Genomic DNA, 19084 nt, shown 5'->3' on the forward strand with positions numbered 1-19084 from the left:
AGTAATGAACAAAAAGCGTGGGTGTTATAATTCCTTGTGTAAATTGAAGCTGTTTCAGCAAAACATTGGATATTATAGGGTGGACGAAAGCCTACTACAACAGATGATAGGGGAAGGGGTGTCTGAAATTATTAAAAATGAGTGCACGTAGTTTATGGCCAGCGCGTTATGGCACATGGGCCTCCCAGTACATGAATGAGAAAAATGAAAAATCTAAAATATATTTTGAGTTATCAAAATTCAATTATGCTGGAATTGTACCATCTACTAATCCAACGGTGACATATTGAAATCACGCTCCACACAGATGGATGTTACCCTAACAAGACCCACTCTTCTTGCATATAGTTTCTTTCAGTCCATATAAAATTGATTGACGCATGGATGTCATCGCGTGATAAAAACCAAACTTCGTCATAGTAGATCATGGAACCAATGATTTATTTCCTAGAAAAAAAATCTCATTATGACACAAAGTTGCACAAACGGCACTTAAAATACATCATTTGCTGCAATTAATCATTCCAGGGCTTATAAAACACAACATGCAGTACCATGTTCCATATAATGTAACGTATCTTTTTAACTTCACGACAGCGCATAGTTTCTTTCAGCTTCACAGCAAACGTTTCCCACACAATTACGAAATTAATCTTTCACTGTTCTGCGCGATGCAATAAAAAAAACCTACATCGTTCAGTTTTGCCCATCTTTCCATTGTCATCATCATTGTATGGTTCATCCCCTCTCCCGATCAATTTACTGAACAACCATGCATCTGAATATAAGTTAAATAAGTTAACAACCAAAGGGGCCTATTTTCTTAACATCATCGAGCCCTTAAGGGATAGCCGATGCGTTATGGGCATGCCATATACTGGTGCATTTGTACGCTACCATGGGGTACATAAATAAAGCTTTCGCAGTGCGTTGGTTGATATACGTAATGAAATTATAATAGTGATGCAACACGAGGATGTTAGTCAGTCATTGTTTGTTTGTTGTTTTATGAGTTTTGTTTATATTTTATATGTTCTATCTAAACAGTATGTAACAGATTCCATATTTTTGTGCTCCAGACAATATAATACAGAAATGACTAGTTCATTTACATTTCGTTATTTTTTTTTTAGAGATTACATCCATTTTTATATCATTTGGTTAAACATCTAAGTTCTAAAATCGTTTCGTTTTAACACAACAGGATTGAATTTCGTTTTGAGTAGTGAAAATTAATTTCAAAGGTTCGTTAAAGATCAGTGAATCCTAAGGCTAGTTCTTGACCATATTGTTGCATTCTGTTTAAAAAAATATTAATAAAAAGACAGTTTACTAACTTTCTCCTTTGCCTTCAAAATGTTAGTGTTTTGATGGAATGTAGTCTGATCGAGTCGTTTTTAATTTGTTTTGTAGCTTCACTTCCAGTGTGTTTCGTTCTCTTTCTCTACTGTTCGATTTAGTTTTTTTTTGTTCGTTTGGTTCGACGTTTTCTCCATTCTCCAACACCTGCGTCGAAGGTAGGTGACGGCTAGTAGATTCAATAAATTTTGGTAGGAAACTTCACATGCGAAAACCAACCAGACTGGCAGTCCATCAATCCATCCGTGAGCCGGTCCATTCATGTGCGTGCATCTATTTGGACGATGGATAATAGTAGAGCACGGTATTGCCCGGTAGTTGCCATCTGGACGCCTGCAGTTCGATCAACTGTAGCAATGTCCGGCGTATGGCCGGAGCCGAAGCCGACGAGTTCAGGAAAGCATCACGCACTCCGGTCAGAAGGGTTTCCAGCTGTTGCGGCAGGTGCGTCTCCAGGTCCCGCCCAATGCAGGTCAGCACGAAAAAGAGACATTCGATCTGAAAGTGGTGAAGAAAAGCGATTGAGTTTTCAAGGTAACAAGTTCGGTGTAACTATGTTTTACCTCCGAGAGTGATCGAACAGGCGGTTTGACACAATCTTCGCAGCATTTGCCCAGAACGGTTAGCAGTACGATGGGAGGTGGAACGCCGTCGCATTCCGTCCGGAGTTGCAACTGGCGGCGCTTCAGTTGGCAGAACATTTCAGTTAAGAAAGCCATAAATGCCGTGAAGCGGGGCCGTGATGGGTTTTTGATGTTCATCGGTGGGCCCAGGACCTGGAATAGAAGTGAGTAGATATTACAACCTGTTGATGGACTTCGCTCATATGATACAGTACTTTATCACGCTCTTGGTACCATTGGCGACACGTGTTCAGCAGGGCTTCCAGGAAGGTCTCCTTTTGCTCTTTGGCAATAATCGAAATGCACAATCGTGAAATTGGAAGGGCATATCTGGAATTGAAAGAAATGATTAATGTAATCTGTTCGTAAATATTCCGTAAGTTTTGAGATTTTTTATCTAGCTGGGTAAAATGAATGTCTCTATTTATAATTCGGGTTGGACTTTCTTGATATTGATAATTGAAAGACAAGAAAATATTTTATGTCCTTACATTTTGAATGAGGCGTATTGTAGTTGGAAGAAATCACTCATGTCGGGAGTGAGATTCGATCGCAGGTCCATCGCGTGATAGTCACGGGCTTTAACCATCACCATCATTCATAAAACATAGTAAAAACACTAACATTCTGTGAAAAAAACCCATATAGGTACATAAAAGTTCGATAATAGCTCAAATTTTGACACCGTTGAAGATAACGGATACCGTAAACCGGTAAACCGGGGTAACATTGATCACTTTTTTCAATCTTTCTTTGATAGTTTCCTATTGAGTAGGGTAATTTGCCAATTGTTGCACGGCTAAAAATTCGCCAATTGTTGCACACCTTATAAGAATAACATGGAGTGTGCAACAATAGGCGAATGTTTAATATTTTATTTTTTTAAAACAAGTACAGTCCCTCTTAGTACGTGTTACGCTACTTTGAAAAGTATTCCGAAGCTTTTAAAAAAATTTAAACAGGTTTGTGAACAATGATCGCACCCTTACCAAATTTATGCCTACTTGCTTCTATATCTATACACAATACGATGAAATTGAATATAATAACGTTATATTCTAAAAGCATTATTTAACCCTCCAGCAGTCGCGCTTTTGTATTTTGTACAATACGTTAAATAAACTCGCCTGATCTACATGATTCAAGGTGGTGCTGGTGGTAGCGGTGAGCAATTTTTGGAAGATTAAGGATTTTTAGGACTACAATTTCCTGGAGCAGTCCCTGGAAGACTTCCCTGATAAATCCCTGGAGCGATTCATACAGGAATGCCTGGAGGAAATTCTATAGAATCCCTGGAGGAATTTCCGGAGGAATCCCTGGCAGAATTTCTGAAAGTATACCTGGAGGAATTCCTGTATAAATTAGAGAAATAGGGTAATTCATGTATTTTGGACAGGCTGAGGACAACGTTAGAAAAATCGTCCCCAGCTCCCTTAGAAAAGAATAGATTATTTTGCAAAGTTACTATTACGCTTATAATATGATTGTACTTTGCATTCCTGGTGATAAAAAGCTTAACAAACGCATTTTAAGCTGAGAAAATCACAATTTCCAATCGCCTGTTAGAATTGCATTTTGGACACCGAATATATGTTTTGGACACCCTCAGGTATATATAATTTGGACAGGGCAATTATCTCAATGTTTAGCCATGTGTACTGCTAAATCATGGAAGTAGCATAAATTAGCATTATTTTGAAGTAAATTCTTAATAATTAAGCGTATTTTCAACGTAAGTCATCAGAATAGGGTCTGTTTGATCCAATAATCGATATTCAGAAGTATCTACTTTTATTAGCTCTCCGGAACAAGACATACATCGCAGTGCATGTCCAAATTATATACATGTCCAAATTATATTTTTTACCCTATCCTAAGAGATCTCATGCGAAAAAAAAAAATCAGAATAAATCTCTTGAGGAATTCCTAGAGGAAATCTTAGAGAAATTTAAAAAATTCTTGGGGGAGTTCTTGGAGAAATCTCTGAAGGAATTCCAGGAGGAATCCCTGAAGCAATTGCTGGAAAAATCTCTAGAGAGAATCCTGGAGAAATGCCTGGAGTAACTTCTAAACAAGTTCCTGACGTAATTGCTGGAAGAATTATTGGATGAGACCCAACAGGAAATCCTGAAGAATTTCCTGGAGAAACTCCTTGGATGAATTCTTGGAGCAGTCCCTGGAAAAATACTGGAGAAATCTCCAGAGGAATTCTGGGAGGAATTGCTGGAGAAATTTCTGCAAAAAAACCCTTGAGAAATTCCAGGAGAATTTCCTGGAAGAACCCTTGGAGGAATTTCTGGAGGATCCCCGGGAGGAATCTCTGAAAATATCCCTGAAGAAATTCGAGGAGAATTACCGGCAGGAAACCCTGAAGCAATTCCTGGATAAATCTCTGAAAGAATTCCTGGAGGAATGTCTGGAGGAATCCCTTGTAAATTCCCAAAAGTATTCCTGAAGAATCTTTGAAGAAATCCCTTAAGGATTTCCTGAATTGCTGACATAGTTTCTGAAGGATGTCCAGGAGCAATTCCTGGATAATTTCTTAGAAAAGTTCCGAAGAAACTTCTGGGGTATTTCCTGCAGATATTCCTGGATAAAATCCTAGATAATTCCCTGGAGGAATTCCTAGAGATGTTTCTGTCATAATTGCTGGAGGAGTCTCTAGAGGAATTCTTGGAAGAATTACTAGATGAATTTCTAGAGGAATCTCCAGAGAAATTCATGGAAATTTATATTTCTATATCTGAAAAAATCTCTTGAGAAATTCCTGGAGCGGAATTTCTGGAGGAATTCCTGGAGAAATACTTGAAGGAAATCCTGAAGGAATCCCTGTGGGATCCTTGAAGAAATTTGTGGAGAAATACCTGGAGAAATACCTGGGGGAATCCCTGAAAAACATCCTGAAGGATTTCGAAGAAGCTCTCTCCCTGGAAGAATTTCTGAAGAAATCCTTAGAATCTTTGGAGGAACTTCTGGAGGATATCCTGGAGGAATCTTAGAAGGATTTCCTGGAGGAATCCATGGTAAAATCCCTGGAAAAAATCGTGCAGAAATCTCGGAGGAATTCCTGAAGCAAATTCTAATGGAATCTCAGGAGAAATTCCTGGAGAAATGCCAATGGAATAGCTAACAAAATTTATGAAGGATGTCCTGGGATAATTTCTGGAGGAATTCCTGGAGGAGTTCCTGGAGAAATTCCAGTATAAAATCCTGGAGGAATGCCTGAGAGGTATTTCTGTGGATTCCATGATGAAATTCCTGGAAGAATCTCTAGAGGAATTCTTGAAAGAATTACTGGATACGTTTCTAGAATATTCATAGGAATTCTGGTAGATTTATATTATTTTTCTATTTCTGAAAAAAATCCCATGAGAATTTCTGGCGGAATTTCTAGAGGAATTCCTGGAGAGATCCTCCAAGGAATTCCTGAGGGAATCTCTGGGGGAATCCTTGAAGGAATTTGTGAAGAAATCCCTGGAGGAATCTGTAGAGAAATTCCTGGAGGAATACCTGGAGGAACCCCTGAAAAATTACTGAAGGTATTTTTGGAGAATCTCCTGCAAGAATTTCTTAAGAAACTCCATGACGATTTGCTGGAAGAATCCTTAGATGAACTTCTGGAGGATTTCCTGGAGAAATCTTCGAAGGATTTTCTGGAGGAATCCTTGAGAAAACTCCTGGAGAAATTCGAGGAGAAATCCCTGAATTCCTGAAGCAATTCATGAAGGAATATCAGAAGAATTTCCTGGAAAAATGCCTGGAGGAATCCCTGAAAAATTCCTGAGGATATTCCTGGAAAATTTCCTGGAAGAACTTCTGAAAAAAATCTCGGAAGATTTTCTGGAAAAATTCCTGGAAAAATTGCTGACACAATTTCTGAAGGATGTGCAGGGGCAATTCCCGGATCAATTCCTTGAGTAATGATGAATTCATGAAGAAATTCTTGGGGCAATTTCCTGGAGGAGTTCCTGGAGATAGTCCTGGATTAAAACCTGGAGGGAGGAATGTCTGGAGGAATTTCTGGAGGTTTTCCTTTGAGAATTGCTGCAGGAATCCTTGAATAAATTCCTGAAGGAATCTTTGGAGAAATTCTTGCAATAATTACTGGATGAATCTCTTGGAGAATCTCTAGAGTAACTCTGGGAGAAACTTCTGCAAAAATCCCATGAGCAATACCTGGAAGAATTTCTAGGGAAATTTCTGGACAAATCCTCGAAGGAATTTCTGAAAGAACCCCTGGGAGAATTCTTGGGGAAATTCGTGGAGAAATTGCTGGTAAATTCCCTGAAGATGTTCGGAAGAATTTTTAGCGAAATTCCTAGATGAATCCATGCCTGGAGGTAAATCTACAAGAATTCTTGGAGGAATTTCTGAAAAAAAAATTAGAAGGTATTTCTAGAGAAAATCCTGGTAGAATTATTGGAGAAATCCCTGAAGGATTTCCTAGAGAAATTCCTGGATGAATTACTGACATAACTTTTGATGGAATTCCTTGATTATTCCCTGAAGAAACTCTGAAGAGGAGATCCTGGAGCAATTCATGGAAGAAATCCTGGAAGAATGCCTGCGTGGATTTCTGAAGGAATCCCAGGAAGAAATTCTGAAACAATCCCAGGAAAAACTCCTGGAACAACTCCAGGGGAATTCCTGGAGGAGTTTCTGGAGGAATCCCTGAAGCAACTCCTGGAGAAATATCTGGTTGAATTGCTGGAGGAATCGCTGATAAAAATTTCTGGAGAAATCTCTGCAAGAATCCAAGGATGAATGTCTTGAAGAATTCCCGGAAAATTTCCTGGAAGAATGCCTAGGAGAATTCCTAGTGGAGTTCTTGGAGGATTCCCTAAAGTAATTCCTTCAGAAATCTTTGGATGAATTCCTGTAGGAGTCTCTGGAAAAAAACCCTTAGAAGAATCCCTTGGAGATTTCCTGGATAGTTTTCTGTAGGAATTCTTGGTGGAATTCTTGGAAGAATCCCGGAAGCAATTATTAGAGGAATCTCTGGAGGAATGCTTAGTCCTGAAAGTCCTGAACGAATGCATTGAGGAAAACCTGGAGGATTTCTTGGAGGAATCTCTGAAAAAAATCTTGTATGAATTCTTGGAGGGATCCATGGAGGATGTCCTAGAGGCATGCCTGTAGAACTTCCTGAAGGAATCTCCAGAAGCACTTCTGGAGAAATCTCTAGAGGAATTTCTGGCGGAGTTTTTGGAGGAATCTCAAGATGAAATGAAATTCCTAGAGGAATTCCTGAGAAAATTCGTGGATGGATCTCTTAAGAACTTCGTAGAGGAATACCAGGAAAAATTCCTGAAGAAATCGCAGATGGAATTCTTGGAAAAATTCTGGAGGAATTCTCAGAAGAGTACCTGATGAAACTCCAGAAGGAATCCCGAAAGCAATCTCAAAAGCAATTCCTAAGGGAATTCCTAAACAGTTCCTGGAGGAAGTACTGAATTATTTCCTAGAGGAGTTCCTTAAAGAATACAAGGATGAATTTCTGAAGGAATCTTAAGAAGAGTTCCTGGGAGAATCTTTGTAGAAATTTTTAAAATAGGTTGTTCCAGAAAGAATCACAGAAGGTATTCCCGTGTTAAGCCCTGCAGAAAATCTCAAAGGAATCCATAGAGGAATCCATGGAGGAATCCATGGTGGAATTCCTGGAGGATATCCTAAAAAAATGCCTGTAGGATTAACGGAGAAATCTCTGGGAATACTCCTGGAGGAATCTCTAGAAGAATTCCTGGAGGAGTTTCTGGAGGAATCTCTAGAGGCATTTCTGAAGGAATCCCTGGATGATTGTTTAGAGGAATACCTGCAGCAATTCCCAGAGGAATCCCTGGAATGATTCCTGGAGGAATCTCTGAAGAAATTTGTGGAGGAATCCCTTGAGAAATTCTTGTAGGAATCCCAGGAAGAACTCCTGAAGAAATTGCAGATGGAATCCTTGAAGAAATCCTGAAGGAATTCTAAGAAGCGTTATTGGAGGAACTTTTTTTCCGGATCTCTGAATTATTGATAATCTTTGAATTGGTTCAATATTAAAAAAAAATCTTGCGGCCAGGGGAGAGCCACGGCCCCTGCCCCTTCTGGCTACACCCATGGCATCGTCTATGTTGAGGTGTCAGAAGAAATTGGATTCCTTCAGCAAGGGTAGATGGGCACATAGGTTCATAAATGGACAAGCAGGCCTAATGGCAAGGTGAAGCATCACGTGACATAATTTCTGTCAGGCCATTGGTGTTTTAGGTGGTATCTGCACAGATTCGGACATGCAGCCTCCCTCGCATGTCCAGAATGGCAGACTGCGACGAGATCGTGGAGCATGTGCTCTTTCAATGCCCACGCTTCGTGGGGCAAAGGCCGAGTATGCAGGAGATAGGCGGTAGACATATATCACTTTGGACTACATTCCATGGAACTTAAGACCCACGGTTAGTCTAAAGTACTTGCCAGCAGGGCCCAAGCTTTCAGGAGAGAGTAGCTGGTGGAACGCTAACCAATAGAGTGTGCTTATGTACGGTCCCGCTCCCACTCCAAGTCATCCCTAACGGGTGCACCACGAAGGTAAGGATGATTTTTTAGTGGGTCGATCTCCACATAACCCGAAAAATCACCTCTTGGATATTTGATCAGTAGATTTTTTAATTCTATGAAAAAAGAATCAGCGTAGAATAAAAGCCCCAACTAAGTAACATGATTGTTACCATCCACTCTACACAATCATGCAACTCACGCATTCTGACTCGATCAAGGGGTTCCACAAAAAGTTATGTCTTTATCGTCAACAAATAGGCATTGCCATGAAAAATGACGTTCTTTTAAACACGCGTCGCATACATCCCTAGAACCCCCGCTACTTACCTTCGTCCATCAACTGCCCGTTGCATCAGCTGCATTGCCAGTTCCATGAGGCAGCGGGCATTCAGCTGGTTCGGATCTTCGATCGCCTTGCTGAGAATGGCTTGAATCTCCGGCGAAAACTGTCCGATGTCGTTCGCTTCCGGTCCCACAGCTAGTCCCAAGCCGGCCAGTCCCCGTGTCAGCGTATCAGCCGAGGACAGTGATTTTGAGCGTTGTAAGGGTGCCAGGCTCATCGGACTGCTGCTGCCCGGTTGAAACATGATAGACGGTGAAGGTAGGCCACTGTTGGAGGTGTTGTTCTGAGCTGCCTGGAAGTTGCTGTTTGTGTGTGGTGCCGGGTGAACCACCGGGTCCGGTGCGAACTTTACGCGTGGTCCAGACTAAAAGCGATGAAAAGTGAGATTAAACGCTTCTAAAAGTTTCGTGGTAGACAGTTGTTTTACGTGCAGAATATTTCCGCTGGACGGTGAGTTGACCAATGGCATATGGGAAGCTTGGAGCTGAACTCCTACGTGCTGCATCGGATGGGTAGACATCATGATCGGTCCCCGTTGAGGACTGCCGATGTTGCCCAGTTGCATTTGTGCTCGAGGATGCATGCTCAACGGCATGTGGGCGTTCGATTTCGAGTGCTGCAAGGAGCTGCTGTAAATGTTGAGAGATCTGAAAGAATAAACAATTTTAGTCTCGTTCGTATGCTTAGAAGACAATCGGGCCAACCTGGAGTTCTGCAGCGGGATTCGACCGTCCTGAAGGTTGTTCATCTGAAATTCCTGGGCATGCACGTTGAGCTTGTTGGGGTGTCCATCCATGCGAACATCTACGGGCGGTTCAAGTTACAGATTTGTCATGAAAAGGTTACGGTTAGTAGCGGGTATTACTTGGAGGACGATAGATTTCCATCGGTGGCTTACCACGCATCTGTTGTTGTTGGGCATGTTGCATCGCCTGACTCTGGGTAAAGGCCAGGCTGCGTCGTTTGTTGGCATTCTACGGGAAAAAGGGTAGATTAATGACGGGATCGTTATGAACAGCAAAATACAGATAATAAAGATTCCGAAAATTATACCTCCACCAATTGAACAGATAGGTTTTTTTCATGTTAGAAGAGAATACAATTGATTAGTGAACATAGTGTAAGAACAACAGAAAAGTGCAATCATTACCATGTCCATTACCTGCTGGTTGGAAGTTCGGATAAAACTTCGCTCACGTGAAATTCCTGGAGAAATGTAGGCCTCTTGCATTTTCATATTCTTTTGATCGTGGTCTGCCATCTTTGGATTTAGTTTCTGTTTGTTTTTTTTAGTAGTGGATCGTTGGTTTCGTTTTTCGAATCATTTGGCTAAGCCTCCAAATGTTTTCGTATCTACAAAAAAAATTAAAAGCTGTCAATGTAAACAATTTAATGTGTTTCGTAACTAATTTACAATACATAAGTGACCCGATTTTGTCAGCCCCTTTTCGGAACACATTCTATGCTCTCCAAAAAAACCTGAGCAGTTTTTCAAACATTTTATCCCTCTATGTTCTGCATTATAGCTGTAGTTTGATGATAAATACAAATTAATTAGTTAAAGTTTGATCGTGAGATAACGAGAGCAAAAAGTTTGTTGTAAAATGGGGCTGACAAAATCGGGTCCTTACTGTAATAGGGTTTCTGTGGTGCAGCCGGCTACACATTCGTTTCTTGTAATGATATATAGGTTCAATCCGCAGTGCCCCAAGTCACAACTTTTTGTTAATCTGTTTAGAGTTTAACCTAGATGAAAAAGCACTGAACACTTTGTCTTGTCTAAGTTACAGGTCACACCGAAGCGGTGAATGGCGGGCATTTTGCAAGACTATGCTAAAGGTGACGGGTTCTATTATCAACCGGTGCAGCAACTTTTTGTAATAGAAATGTCCTTAACCTGCTTAGACATACAGTGTATCCATGCCTGTCACACGATACACATTTAAGCCCTTCAAGAGCGCGCAGGTCCTCCTAAAGTCTTTTTAACAATTCTTGAGGTACACTACAGGTACAGGTCACTTTGAAATCGAAGGACAGGTAAGTTGATCGATGAAGTCTGCTTGGTACCGTAAAACGGGGTATCATTGATCAGCGGGGTAACATTGATCGGTTTGACCGACCTCATGAAATATTCAAACAAGCATTTTACATTGAATCAGTTTCTGCTATCGAATCGTATATCGTTATCTGCTATTATTTAGCTATTAAATGACATGGAATTCATGAAAATTGATTTTCATAAACATTGAAATAAATCGATTTTTCCATAACTGTGTTTCGTAACGCAATGAGATACATTTTCAAACATTCATGCATGGCACGGATACTAGATACAGTATAAGATTCGAAATGACTGTATTACTTAAATATAACATCCTAGAGTTGGATTTAATAACCGAAACATTTATGAAAATGCTACTTTTCAACAAAATATACGATTTATTAAAAGTAGACTATAAATTCCTTAAGCCATTGCCTACCTTTAGGCGTTATACGTGGTTTGGAGGATTTTAATCCTAAAATAACTCAAAAAGTACATAGCTTGTAAGAATTTGGACAACATATTCGAAATTAGCGACCTCGAATTTAGTAAGTAAGGGTATTTTCGACACAAACAGACATTGATCACTGACATGATCAATGTTACCCCAAATCAACAAAATCAAAAATTAGATTTAAAAGTCAATTTAAACATATTTTTAAGTTTCACAATACTTTTTTGAGTTGCTTAACACATACTCAGAGGGTCAGTACTTGTTTTAAAAATATAAAACATGTAACGTTTGCTTAAACAAGAGAAAGATAGAAAATTCTGATCAATGTTACCCCGGATTACGGTAACAACTTTCGAATTCATTCAATTTTCGAGATATTTTGGAAAGAAGAGGAAGAAGTAACGTACCTCTGCCTAGTTGACTGATAATAAAGAAATAACGGAGCTTCGAGCGTAATAATCAATAATTAGTACAAACATTATCATAATAAAACTATTAAGAAATAAACCTCATATGCGGCATACGATTACATAAGCATAAAGTATAAAGCATGAATGTGAACGTCTAACTACATTTCGCACCAAATACGTTATCGCTGATTTAAAATACAATGCGGAACATCGTTTACAGGTATGTAGGTCTACGTTTTGCTGCTAATTTTCTGCCACCATCGATAATATACAAAATGCACAGCTTTTTACTGTAATTCGAGCTTAACCGAAGCAGCAGATCAATCACTGCCGATCTACAACTGCATCGTTCAACGCGTGGGGGCTCATCAAAGCAACAGTGGCGCGCGCACATGTCGGTGGCATCAACCATATTTGGCTTCTGACGTCGTTGTTGCTGCACTACCTTTATTTCCAGGGGATGTGGAGGTGCATTAGAGTGACCCAAGTAAATAGGAAAAATGTCAGATAAAATGCGATATTGACATTCAAACAAGTAATCAATCCATGAAACATTTAAAAACGATTCATTGACAACTTTTTAACATTTAACAAAATTTTCCCAGAAATCCGTAAAACAGTCATTTGCATCCATTGAAAATTGTGGAATGTTTCATTCTTTTCCAAAATATTCCAGAATTACAAAAGTTGCTTCATGAAATTAAACAATCCATTGAATGATGCAAAAAATAAGAAACAATTCATTATAAATACAAAGTGATCCTCAAAATATTGAAAATTATCCATACAATTTTAGAAATGTTGTATGAAATTATGTACGACTTTTTATCAATTTTTGACTTTTTCATCATCGCTGTACTTTGGGATTGTGCTTTGGATCATTTTTTTAATTTAATTGATCATTTTTTATTTGTTATGGATCATTTTTCTATATTTTACGGCTCATTTTTATATTTCAGGGACATTGGCGTATCTGGAATTTTTTTCCTAGGGGATGCCAGTTTTAGTGGCTTATAAAGTCGATTATCCGATTAGAACAATTTTGGTACTCAGCCTTAGATTGATGTGAAATGTCATTTTAACAAATATTGTATTATTGTAAACTAAAATTAGTTAACTAAACTTAGTTGATTGGCGTAAAGTCAGACCGTCTGTTTTTCAATGATTTTGGGAAAATGTCCTGTAAGCACTTGGGATATTAAATCGTGCGCATTATTTTCTAAAAAACTGTAGTTCTTTTTATGTAATGACCCATCTGCATAAAAGAAACGTCGAAAAGTTCAGAATTATCGAATTCCTTAGCTTATCTTTACCTGTGTAAAAAAATCGCGTAGTCCACTCTGACTTAACGCCGACTAGTTGGCTAAAGCGCTGGTATTGCGAATACGGAGTCGTGAGTTCAAATCCCACCAGAACGCATTTTTATCACAAATTTATCTCTCAATTTGTCAGTTAGCAACATTCTGAGATTTTTTTTTCGGTAAAACGTTTGAAATTTGTTACAAAACCCTTTAAAACGTTTTATTGGCAATAACATGGAAACTTCTTCAGCAATTTCTTCGTATTTTTTTTATTCATTGACAAATCCTTCGGGTTTTTTTCGGAGTTCCTTTGCCAATGGTTATGGTAGTTTCTCAAGCTCTATTTAATATCTCCAGTAACTCCTCCGGCCATTCCCATCGGATTTTTTTTTCGGTTATGTCCTTTATTCATTCGGCAATGACTCTGGATACTGCCTCGTAAATTTCTTCTAAAATGTCTTCGACAATCCGTTCTGCATTTTTTCGGGATTTCCTTCGGTACTATTTTTTGAATTTGTTTATCTTCGTCAGTCAATATTTTTTCGCCAATTTCTTTGAGGAACTTCTCGGAAATTCCTTTGAAAACTCCTTCGGTTATTCTTTTGCTATGAAAGTTGTTAGACAAATTCCGCGAGATTTTTTCAGTAAAAATAAAGAATACCTGTAACGGTTTTTTTTTCAGAATACCTTCGACAATTCCCATGAAACTTGCTGTGAAAATTGCTATGAAAATTTCCAATTTTTTTTTTGAGAATTCGTTGGTTATTGCTTTGAGGTGTTTCTCTGTGATACGTTTAGAAATTCAATCGACAAACTAATCAGGGATTTCCTTCGTGAATTTCTTTAAAAACGAATCTTCGGCTGTTCTCTCGGGCATTTTGCAAAATTTGCGCGAAAATTCCTTTTTTTTAATTTTTCTTTCTGAAGTTCCATCGGAAATTTTTTTCATAATTTTCCAATTTATTTGATGGTTTCTCTGGCATTTGAGAAACAGTTTCTTAGGAAATCCCTCACGCAATTCTTTTGGGGCGTTTTCGGACATGTTTTTTTTATTCTTTGGAATTTCCTTCGTAAATTTTTGGGAAAATTCAATTCTACGTCATTTCCTTATATATATTCTACGTCAATTTATTTTGTGATAGAATTTGGCCAACTGCTTCGAAAATCTTTAATAATTTGTTCATGAATTCCTTTGTCAATTATTGTAGGAATTTCTTCGTAAACTCTATTAAAAACATAGTAGGCAATTTTGAAGAAATAAATCTGGAAATTTTTATGGGAATTTCTCAGGAAATTGTTCGAAAATTTCTTCGAGTTTTCCTTTGAGAATCTTTAAGATTTTCTTGGCAAATCGACTGGGCTATTCCATTTTCAACTTCATTTGGCTGTTCTTTTGGAAATCGTTATTCCTTTTTTAATTTTCTTCAGTCCAATTTCTGAATATCTTAAAGAATTCTGTGTAGTTTTCAAATAAATTTTCTGAAAAATTTTCAAAGGAATGACCGAAAAAATTCACAAATAAAGTGCCGGAAGAATTCCCAAAGAATATGCCGAAGCAATTAGGGGAAGAATCCTCAAAGTAACCGTCTGAGGAATATCCAAATTAATGGTCTGAGGAATTTCTAGAGAAATGAAAGGAAGTGCTGAATACCTAAGTAAACCACAGAGGGATGATGCGATAGCCAAACGAATTCCCAAAAGAAAGGAATCTCAACGAAAGAGTTTCTAAAGGTGCCAGTAGACTGTTTGTCATTATGACAAATAATTGCCATTGAAGTCCGACATTTATCCAAAGTTGCTATGATTCACATTGTGTTCGTCATTTGTTGGGCTTGTTTGGCCAAATATTTGTCACGTCTAATGGGACCTTAAGGAATTTTCGAAAATATTTCTAACTATATAGTCGATATTTGCAAAATTTCCCAAAAGAATTGACTAACTTTTTTCAAAAGTATTAGGGCAACTCTCGCTGAGACCGGCCCACTATTTACACCTTGTCTTCAAAAATGTTTAAGGTGCTAATTTTCTGAAAGCCCTCGCTAAAAAAGTAAGAAAAATGCATTTGGTTACACAAATTGATGGACCCACCGCTAGCTAGAGCCACAACCATTTCTGCAGACCCCTCGATTTTGGTCAAATGGCGGCTCATTTAAACCGTTATAACTCGAAAGTTTCTCCAAAAACCACCTCAAAACGAATTGTGGTTGAAAAGAGGAATGATAGAGCTACTATTTGCAATAATAAAAGGTTGGGTCGGCCGTATTGATTTTGGCCGCCATCTTGGATTTTTATACCAAAACTTTATTTTCACCATGAGGGCAACCACCGATTTTCAAATTGTTTGCATCAATTGAAAGCTGAGGCATTTATACATAACATATTAAAAAATTAGAGATGTCTTTTTTCCTATCAAAAGTTATCTGCAGTTTTGTAAATTAAGCCACGTTTTCTCCATACATTTCCATGCGCACCGGCAACGACATGCAACATCATCCGAGTTTACGCCTGCATGTATACACAAAGGCGCATGCCACAATATTTGGCCAAATCGGAGGTTCGTTTCCGTTTTTGACTGTTTCTCAATGATGCGGGCATTGCTTTCATAACTTTTATAGTGTTATGAAAAGCTTGAACCTTCAGCTTTCCATTAGTGGACTCAGAATTTAAATTCGTGTTTGTAAACACTGCGAAATAACGCTGAATTTATGTAAACGGCCGGCACTGGGCCAAGTGCGCAAAAGTGGCATGATTTACAAAACGGCAAATAACTTTTGAAAAAGAAAAAGACATCTCTAATTTTTTGATATGTATAAATGTCTCAGCTTTCAATTGATGCAAAGATTTTGAAAATCGGTGGTTGCCCTCATGGTGAAAAACATATTTTTGTATAAAAATCCAAGATGGCAGCCAAAATCAATATGGCCGACCCAACCTTTTATTATTGTAAATAGTAGCTCTATCTTTCCTCTTTTCAACAACAATTCACATGTTTTTGTATAAAAATACAAGATGGCAGCCAAAATCATTATGGCCGACCCAGCCTTTTATTATTGTAAATAGTAGCTCTATCTTTCCTCTTTTCAACAACAATTCGTTTTGAGATGGTTTTTGGAGAAACTTTCGAGTTATAACGGTTTAAGTGAGCCACCATTTGACCGAAATCGAGGGGTCTGCAAAAATTGTTGTGACTCTACCTAACAGGGGGTCCATCAATTTGAGTAACCAACTGCATTTTTCTTACTTTTTTAGCGAGAGCTTTCAGAAAATCGGCACCTTAAACATTTTTGAAGACAAGGTGTAAATAGTGGACCGGTCTCAGCGAGAATTACCCATTACTGCTATCGTGTTTAATCGAAAAAATACCATAATAACAGAAAGGCGATAAAGTATTTTAAGAATTACTGCTGGTCTTGAAAATTATTTTTAGTTAACTAAATGATGTGGTTATCATGACGACTGTGATATTTGATTCGGGAATTTGGTATCTATATATTCATCTTTAAACCGATTTCAGTACACTAGAGCTCTCTTCAAATGTGCAATTCTTTGTCATTTAAATGAATTGTCACTAGCTCGGACTAGCTGGGCACAAAACACAAAAAAACCGGAAAAAATCCGCCACTGTTGGACCCACATCGGGTAACTGTCGTGTCTATGTTGGGTTTGGTGGCCAAAATAAAAACAGGTGAATGATAGGTTGATGTCGGGTTACACGCAGTGCACGCAGAATATGGCACCGCAAGCGAAAAATATACAACAAAGAAGGCACGGAAACAACGCTTTGTTTTTTCGTTAGCAGATAATGACAAAATCGCTCCCGAGTTTGTTCACAACAAAAACGGTAGGAATATTTATCTCGTTGTATTCACATCGTGATTTTCGCATTGTTTTACAACTGAAACTCGACTCTGAGGATGGCAAGAGTCTTAATTCGTCCAAATGCTCATGAATTCGATGATGTGAGTCGGTAATTTCAGCAGAAAAGTCGAAATATCGGCACACGCACGGCAAGCGATATTTGTTTTATTGCTCTCATCGCATGACATGCGTTTGTTGCGGAGCGCCTTTGTTATCGACATGCACCGCTTAGGACAAAGCGTTTGTTTTTCGGCGTGATCCGTTTTTCGTACCCTGTTACACGTCATCAATTACGAACAAAGCTTCAACCGTTCAACAATTGGCGAGAGCCGTCCAACATTAGGATGAGTTAGCTTAAGGAAGCGTTCAACATTTGGGTTACAGACTTCCCATACAAATGTTCTATTTTCTCTTAGAAAATGGAATTTAAGGGAATGCAAATTCAATGGGCAGTGTAAGGGATAAGTAGATCTAGAAGTTCACTGGATATTTTTCAACTAAAGTGGAATTATGCACGGAAAAACAAACGAAAACCAAAATGCCGGTACTAACCGTTCAACAATTGGCGAATTACCCTACAGATGGTTGTTAACAAACTTATAACCTTCAGCAACGTCAAAAATAGCTGTGCGCATTTACCAGCTCAGCAATTTGGGTGCTAACGAGTAATAATTTTCTGAGACAAGACAGGTTTGCCTGCCTTGAACAATTTATGTACCACCCGTGATACATTAACTCGTAATCATAACTGTATCAATTGATTGTTTAAAATTCAATGTTTATTGTTGTTCATATCCCACGTTTCACGTATCGCTCTCTTATACCAAACAATCAGCTAGGATAAATCAGCACCTCTTTGGTGCTTAATTTACAGAACAAAAGTCTGTTGATTGTTCTGGCAGTTGAAGTATCTAAACATAAATCTGGTGATGGATTAATACCGGGTGTAGTTTTGTTCAAATGCACCATTAATAAATATTTGGATTATCGTGTGAAGTTCCCAAATTTGGGTGACTGTCAAGGAAAAAAACCTAAAAGGTGCCAATTTATTCTAGGGGGTGCCCGGCACCCTGGAACCTTCCCTAGCTACGTCATAAGTGATCATTTCTTATGTTTTATGATTCATTGCCGACTGTGGAATCGAGTTCAGTTCGACGTCTTCTGGCGACGGAGATAGTCGACCCAAGCAAAGGCGAATAACAAAATAATAACAAGTTCTGTTACCTGATTATCATTCGTGTGATAATTGAGTTTGTTATCAATTAGGTTGAATTAAAAGCCAACATAACAAAAATGATAACTCAAATTTACTCCTCGAACAAAAATTGATAAAAAGTTAACTTATAATTGATAACTCGTTGTGTTATACAATATTTTGTTCAACATTACATTTAGTTATCAACATGAAAAAAAAAACAGCTGATTGATAACAGGGTTTGTCAAATTGTTATCATTCAGAGCTAGCAAAAATTGTTATCATTCAGAGCTAGCAAAAAGCAACTTTGCCGACATCGTCAGCAATTGAAAAAAGTTTCTTTTAATTTACAACCCATGTTTTCAACTATTGGGTCCAGCGGGTCTCGAACCCTGATCGAGCGATTTCTGGTCGCAGCCCCTAAGCCAACGGGACTTAGTGAGAGGGATAGTGATTTAAGGCTACGCTTTCGTACTGCAGTCGAGTTGAAGGTGGAAATTGGAATATCAGATTCTCAGTTTTGGGAAAGCATTGAGAAATGCGCTCGGAAACCATTCATCTAGATGCAAAGCCGCCAAACCCACGGAAAATATTTTGATTTCCCAATGAAAATTGGCAACAATCGGGTTTTCGTGCTTGCAATTAACATTTTCTGGTGACTTTATAAGAACATGTTTTAGAAACACATGGAGGCGCATGGTTGTTTTGCCTACGCATTCTATGTAATGGGTGATTCAAATATGACGAGAATCGCTTAGCGGAATGGGGGGTGACCATCCATGTATTTAAGTATATGAAAAACTTGGGACAGAGGGAGGGGAAATGGAGTCGGAGATGCCCAAAAAATGATGGACGTAATTTATGAATGTTTCCATAAAAAGGCATCTTGTCCACGTTTTACGAACCAGTTTTTCAAATCACAAAAATCCGATGAAAATGCATTAGTTTAGTGAATATTTTTGCGGA

General features: G+C 38.5%; 1 protein-coding gene across 6 annotated transcripts in view; it reads right to left on the reverse strand.

Annotated features, from left to right (window-relative positions):
* Nucleotides 1–414: 414 nt before the first annotated feature.
* Nucleotides 415–19084, reverse strand: part of LOC109425163 (uncharacterized) — a 43089-nt gene continuing 24419 nt past the window's right edge. For 3 of the 6 annotated variants that reach the window (XM_019700405.3, XM_019700406.3, XM_062850970.1), the window contains exons 2-9: nt 10010–10212; nt 9725–9833; nt 9564–9663; nt 9287–9506; nt 8844–9223; nt 2198–2312; nt 1923–2135; nt 415–1857 (exon numbers count right to left, since the gene is read on the reverse strand). In XM_019700405.3, the coding sequence (XP_019555950.2) occupies nt 1633–1857; nt 1923–2135; nt 2198–2312; nt 8844–9223; nt 9287–9506; nt 9564–9663; nt 9725–9833; nt 10010–10120 (1473 nt within the window). In that variant the 5' untranslated portion in view covers nt 10121–10212 and the 3' untranslated portion in view covers nt 415–1632. The remainder of the gene's footprint in view (nt 1858–1922; nt 2136–2197; nt 2313–8843; nt 9224–9286; nt 9507–9563; nt 9664–9724; nt 9834–10009; nt 10213–19084) is intronic. The other 3 variants (XM_019700410.3, XM_019700408.3, XM_019700409.3) reach the window with 3 other exon arrangements.

This window comes from Aedes albopictus, chromosome 2 (assembly GCF_035046485.1).
Source record: "Aedes albopictus strain Foshan chromosome 2, AalbF5, whole genome shotgun sequence".
Classification (NCBI taxonomy): Eukaryota; Metazoa; Arthropoda; class Insecta; order Diptera; family Culicidae; genus Aedes; species Aedes albopictus.